At 35.9% G+C, this 6,703-nt stretch overlaps 1 protein-coding gene across 1 annotated transcript; it reads left to right on the top strand.

The window, feature by feature from the left end:
- The first annotated feature begins 4,756 nt into the window (after positions 1–4,756).
- LOC128553533 (zinc finger MYM-type protein 1-like) lies at positions 4,757–6,662 on the top strand. The gene is made up of 3 exons (XM_053534715.1): positions 4,757–5,259; positions 5,676–5,903; positions 6,226–6,662. Exons 1-3 carry the CDS (start codon positions 4,800–4,802, stop codon positions 6,375–6,377), a joined length of 840 nt encoding a protein of 279 aa, XP_053390690.1. The 5' UTR covers positions 4,757–4,799; the 3' UTR covers positions 6,378–6,662.
- Positions 6,663–6,703: the final 41 nt, after the last annotated feature.

The following is a 6,703-nucleotide window of genomic DNA, read 5'->3' as shown; positions in this document are numbered from 1 at the left end:
TACCCCCGCCCCCCCCCCCCCCCCCCACTGCCTCCGCAGTCACACAGAAAGGAGGATACGGGCAGTCTACGGGTTCAGCAGACACATCGTAGGCAAAAGCTAAACTAGGGCATTGTTGGTTTATTTCTCAGCCATAGCACTTCTTATTGGGCATTTACATAACAAGAAACTGTGAAGAAAAAGTGCCAAAATGTTCAAGTAGCAAAAATATGAACTAAAAGTGCTACATTATTCGTGCCCAAACTTTTCAGTTGCCTCGATCAACATGTACGTGGAAAGACATCGGTGATGTGAATTCTTTTTAGGTTGAGGGAGAAGGGCTATTTATACCTAAAATGTAAATGTATCATTATCCTTCAATGCACTTTTTCCAGTTTTGCACACGGGGCATAAGTACTGATAGAGTACAAGTCGATAAAATACTAAGAAAATATCAAACTGAATGTTAAACAAATATTTTTATAATGATAAAACACGCATAAACTTGTCAGTGATTTATTAAAGAAGCAACAAAAATTTTCAACAATAAATATCATCAGTAATTGTCGTGTAGCCTTCTTCCGCCTTGTTTTGTCTTCTGAATATACATGCTTTCTCAACTAATTCCGTCCCCGAATGTCCGAAAATCCCAAACCTATCAATATAAGACTCCTAACAGTACTTTCTCGAAATTGATCTAAATGTTTTAAAGACACATAATAAGACAGAAATTTCTTGCCAATCTCTTCAGAAATATCGCGTAAAGTAGCAGCAGCAGCCATTATCGATCTAAATGTCGGAGCTTTAGTATTTTGTGGTACCACGTGACCTGTAGGCGGAGCCTGGCGTCTGGTCAATTATCACACAAGCCATTATGATAAATGTACATCAAGACAATAATATACAGATACATATGTAAAGATATATATACAACAGCAAACTATCATTACATCAAGACATATATAATACTACTGTACATTAAGATACATTCGGTAACTTTGCAAAGGTGCGAACATACAAAAGGGTTTGACCACAAGTTTTACTAACATTAGAAATCGGTCCATCCCTGGCTGTCAAATTAATGTTAGATTTAACTAAATGGCGGATATTTTGTTTGGACTAGAATGGAAAAAATATATGCTTAACAAAATATAATTTCCAGATATAAATTTACTTATATAGTAGAAGAGTTAAAATAATAAACTAATTATAATTAGAAAAAAAAGCGGGAAAATAAACAATCGAAAAAAACACAGTCAAGCGTAAAATGAATCAATGCACCCTCATCGCACCTGCTGCCGAATCCCCACACCCAGCCCAACCCAGAGATTTCAAGTCAGATATATAGTCAAACGAAAGTTTGTACTTCTAAAAACAAGGATTTGTTTTCCTCATCAGTTAGTGAATCAGTTCCCTGCTGAAGTAATTTGTGAGTACTAACAGGATGGAATCTTGGAGTATTAATAAATAACTATCGACGAGCATTGGCATAATGGCTACATTTAAGAAAAAAATATTCCGTATCTTCAATACCATGTCCACAAGAGCAATCGGGATAGTCTCGTAAATGGTTATAAAATAGATCATTGTTTAAGTTGCTGCATCGGTTTCTAATACGTGTTTGAACTACATTATAGAATCGTTCTCCTATTAGATAAAAAGACGGAACAATTGGAGATTTAAATTTACTGTTCAATTTGTTCTTAAAAGACGTAAGCGTGTTAGTATTGCGTGTCGGAAGATCAAGGTTATTCCATAGTTTTACTGAATCGGGTATAACTGATTTTGAGTAAATTTCGAGACGTCTAGGCAATGTAACAAAGTTAGTGTTATTTCTAAGTTCATAGTTGTTAGAATTATGAACTGTTGGTGGGAAAATGTCTACAAGGTAATCCGGAAGTAGTCTATTGTTTCCTTTATACGCTAATATTAATTTCTGCATAATTCTACGATCTGCAACAGAAACACAGCCAATTTCAGTTAGTAAATTTTGAATGGAAACGGAACGAGCCAAACCAGTAACAATGCGAGCTGCTTCATATTGAAGTTTTTCTATAGTGTCCTTTTCATATTGGGTACAGCTGTCCCATACAACTGACGCATACTCGAGCAAAGGTCTTAGATACGATATATAAATGTTGTTAAGAGTAGATCTTTTAACTTTAAATTTAACATTCTCATCGAGCCGAGTACTTTTGAAGCTGAGGAAGTGATATTGTTTATATGGGTGTGCCAAGAGCCATCATGACTTATTGTAAGACCTAGATGTTTGTGATCGTCAACGAAGTTTAAAGGAGTATTAACAAAGGTTAACGAAGGCTGAGCTATATCTCTAAAGGAGAAAAACATGACTTCAGTTTTAGAAGGATTGCATTTTACTAGCCACTGTTTCGTCCAACTGGATTTTTTTTCTAGATCTGAATTTAAAACAGCTTCAATGTAAACGGAGTCTGATGAAGATATAGCAAGTGAGCTATCGCTAGCGAATAGTCTAGCGGTACTTATAACAGAATCAGCAATGTCATTTACGTATACAAGAAATAAAAGAGGGCCCAAGACCGGTCCTTGAGGTACGCCTGCAGTTAATGACATACTATTTGAAAACGATTGTCCTACAAATACTTTCTGAGATCTATTTTCCAGGTAATCTGTTATCCAACTGACCAAGTTTCCTGAAATACCATACTGCTTCAGTTTAAATACAAGGCCTTTATGCCAAACTCGGTCGAAAGCTTTCGGTATATCACAGAAAACCATACAGTCAGGTTGTTTTTTTTCTCGTCTAGAGATGTACAGATCTTGTTATAAATGTCTACAAGTTGGTACACGGTGGAGTGTCCAGGAAGAAATCCTGACTGATTTTTATATATAAGGTTATTGGAGTTAAGATGATTGTACAAATATTTAAAAATCACTCGTTCCATTACTTTACCTACACAACTGATCAGTGAAATTGGTCTATAGTTAGATGGTAAAGATTTTTCTCCTTTCTTATAAAGCGGCATTACATTAGCAATTTTCCATGAAGCTGGGTATCTATTTAAGATGAGAGATCTACTGAATAAAGTACAAAGTGGCTTAGCTATGGTTTTCGAACATCCTTTTAACATTTTATGACTAATACCATCTGGCCCACAGGCTTTGTTGACAACTAAGTTATCTAAAACGCCAATTACATCTTGTTCAGAAATAGTAAAGTGCGAAAAAGTTGCAATAGACTTTGCAGCAAACTCCGGTAGAACAGAATTGGAATCGTCGAGAGTTGATACTGACACGAAGTAATCGTTCAAAAATGTAGCTTTATCTTCTTCAGAAATAGCTGTGTCATGATTTTCGTTTTCAAGGGGCGGAATTTCTTCTTCGGCTTTAGAATTTTCATTCACTAGCATTTTAACTGTTTTCCAATATTGTTTAGGTTTCGTAGAACTTAAATCATTCATGGAAAATTCAAGAGTATGATAGAATTGTTCGCGTAGGTGTTTTTCATATTATTAACACGATTTCTTATTTTCTTGTAACATTGCCAATCTGATGGTTTCCCTGAATGGATAGCAATGCGCTTTAAACGATCACGTTTCCGAGATGTAGTACGAATAAGTGAGTTGTACCAAGGTCTGTCGTTTGCGCGGATTTGTACAACTTTAGTAGGAATGCATGTTTAAGCCAGGCGCGTAACTAGGCATACGCAAATACGCACGTGCGTCATTTTCAAATCGCATTTTCAAAAAATAAAAAGGTCTAAAAATGCGAAATCTGCATTAAAAATCGATGTCTAAGCGGGGTTAGGCATTAACTTCCTGTCGATCACAGCTGAATTCTTGAGTTCTTTATCTCAAAATAAGACGATGTCCCCCACTAAAAGCTGACAGTAGATATACTTCGTGTCGCGGTTTATAACCCTTGAGTGTACGTCATATCGTAGTATCTCGGTATATTCCAAATGTAAATATAAACAAACCGCGAAATTTTGAAATGGCTGACTTTTTCGCCTTACGCTGATGTTTTTGAAAGCAAAGAAAACCCAATGTCTTGTAATAAAGATGAAAAAATGGCATTACTCACACACGAATGGAAGCAAGGCCATGTTTTTGATTTCCCGTTTAAGTAAGTTAACTTAGAAAATTGTAGAATCTAGAATCTCTTCTTCTTGTTAGATCTAGATCTGTATAATTATAATAATTGAAAGTCTGCCATAACTTTAAATTTCTACATATGCATTTATCTAATTATATGTTTGTCAATAATGTGTGAATTTACAAGTAAATATTTGACATCCAGCTTCGAAGAAGCGGCAAAGTGACGGTGGGTACATGACCTGGTTAAATACTACAATAATTTCGTACGTTGTAGTACATACCGCCATAGCTCAAATGGTAGAGCGCCCGCCCTCCAATCGAATGGTTCGTGGATCGAATCCGTTTATTGTGTTCTCATACTTTTTTTTATTCTTTTTTTTACATAACAGCGAGATTCGTTTATTATATTCTCATATGTTTTTCTTCTTTTTTTATATACATAATAGTGACAAGATGCGAAAGGCCCAAGCTTCGTGGTTTGTGGATTATAAGTGGCTGCGATATTCTGTAAAGTCTAACGGAGTCTACTGCGTCAACTGCTTTTTGTTTGGTGAGCAAAACCCACGTAATAAGAAGCTCTCCAGAGAACCTGCCACAGACTTCAGCAATATCACACGGGGATTAAAGACCCATGACACACATACTTACCATGTTCAGCAATCTATTGCTGCAGAAAACTTTTTGGCAGTTATGAAGGGGGACAGAAAGGATATTGAAAATACTCTTTCGATACAGTATCATGAAATGGTTGAGAAAAATAGAAAGATATTAACTTGTATTGTAGAGACTATTATTTTGTGTGGAAAGCAAAACATTGCATTGAGAGGCCATACAGAGGAGTCCAGCAATTTCAAAGCTTTGCTGAGTTTTAAGGCCAAGGATAATTCTGTATTAAGGCAACATCTTGAGGAGGGAGACCCTCGGTCAAAATACCTGTCTCCATTAATTCAGAATGAACTAGTCACCATTTGCGGAGAGGTAATTTCTAGTGAGATTGTAGAGGCGTGCAACAAGGCAGGAGCATTCTCCCTCATCGCCGATGAGGCTTCCGATGCTTCCACGATGGAGCAGATGTCTCTCTGCCTCCGTTTTGTCCAAGATGGGACTAACATGATACGAGAGGATTTTGTGGGTTTTGCAGAGACAGAAAGTACAACTGGTGAATCACTCGCGAATGCTTTTCTCGAAAATCTGAGAAATATGGGTAGGTGTTCAACAGGGTTAAATCATATCTATAAAAATAAATAGCTACTATAAAAATAAATAGTTAAATATAGCATACAGGAAAGTTATCTAAATTTGTCCAATAAAATATACAAAATATCTATAAGACTATCCACGTAGATCCAGTTGTTTAAAATAAAATAATAATAATAAACGTGCGATTTATTCGACAAAAAATCTGATTGAACGAAACTAACTTTATCAAATAAAAGCACAGTTGTTGCACAATATCCAACTTTGACATAAAATGGACAAATAAACATTCGCGCTTCTAAAAAAAGTGCACAATTTTCTCGCAACTATAAATAGAGAACAGAATTGATTACACACATTGTTTCTTATCAACTGTTTATTTATAATAAAGAACTTGTATATGTAATGGTTCTCATTTTGTAGGTGTGATTGTTGAAAACATGAAGGGGCAAGGGTATGACGGCGCCAGTAACATGTCCGGGAAGACAAAAGGTGTCCAGGCACGAGTTAAAACCATCATCCCAGAGTCAGTGTATACACACTATAAAGCCCATTGCCTCAACCTGGCCATAGTCCACGCATCAAAAGAGGCTTACCCCCGTAACATGATGAATATAGTGCAAACGATAGCGTTTGCTTTTGATTACTCGGGTATTTATACGAATTTATGCTCATGCACTCATAAGTGGCAGTTATACCTCTACACATGATGTAATTGAAATCAAAATACAGTGAAATATAATCGACTCATATAAATAATATTTATGGACCTTATTTCTGACGTCTCTAAATGCATTAATTCTGAAACCTGAATTTGCCAAACGTTGTTATTATTATTATTATTATTTAATACTAAAATATTTATTATTATGACTTACATATACCGTTCTTTTGTAAAACACTACCTGGGTCTTACTCTATATTTGTTCATGAATTTAGATATTTTCATTCGAAATGTACTGTTTTAATCCAGCGAAACGTCTGCTGAGTTTTCAATCCAATCTGGAAAATGACCAAGTCAGTAGGGAACAGATGGAGAAGCGCAAGAAACTACAGACCTTGTGTGAGACGCGATGGGCGGCCAGAGCTGACGCCTTGTACACGTTTCTTAGCTCATTCAGGTAAACATCACATATTAAATTATGAATGTTTATTCATCTTGATACAGTTGAAGATATCTACAGTCAAAAAATGTTAAATGACTTCTAATATGGTGCAATAACGTCATGGTGATACCTCGTTTACACTCCCAATACTATAGGACAAACGTTCTGTGAGATTTAAAGTACCCTTATTCCTCGGCATATGTGGTAGCAGCGTTGTTAGCAAAAATGCAGTCACTGTTCACTGAACTATTTTGAATCACTTTACTGTGCACTTTTATTTATTTGAGAAAGGCTATTGCAAACATAAGCCAGCTATCCAAAAAAAAAGAGAAAAAGCCTATGAAT

The sequence above is a fragment of the Mercenaria mercenaria genome, unplaced genomic scaffold, assembly GCF_021730395.1.
Source record: "Mercenaria mercenaria strain notata unplaced genomic scaffold, MADL_Memer_1 contig_3922, whole genome shotgun sequence".
Taxonomy (NCBI): Eukaryota; Metazoa; Mollusca; class Bivalvia; order Venerida; family Veneridae; genus Mercenaria; species Mercenaria mercenaria.
This window is presented reverse-complemented; position numbering and strand designations above follow the sequence as displayed.

What these genes read in the sequence shown, in the direction of transcription:
- LOC128553533 (XM_053534715.1), top strand. Translation starts at nt 4,800, where the DNA reads ATGGTTGAGAAAAATAGAAAGATATTAACTTGTATTGTAGAGACTATT. An exon ending in CGAAAATCTGAGAAATATGG is followed by an intron (nt 5,260 to 5,675) that starts GTAGGTGTTCAA and finishes CTCATTTTGTAG; the next exon opens with GTGTGATTGTTGAAAACATG. An exon ending in GTTTGCTTTTGATTACTCGG is followed by an intron (nt 5,904 to 6,225) that starts GTATTTATACGA and finishes GTTTTAATCCAG; the next exon opens with CGAAACGTCTGCTGAGTTTT.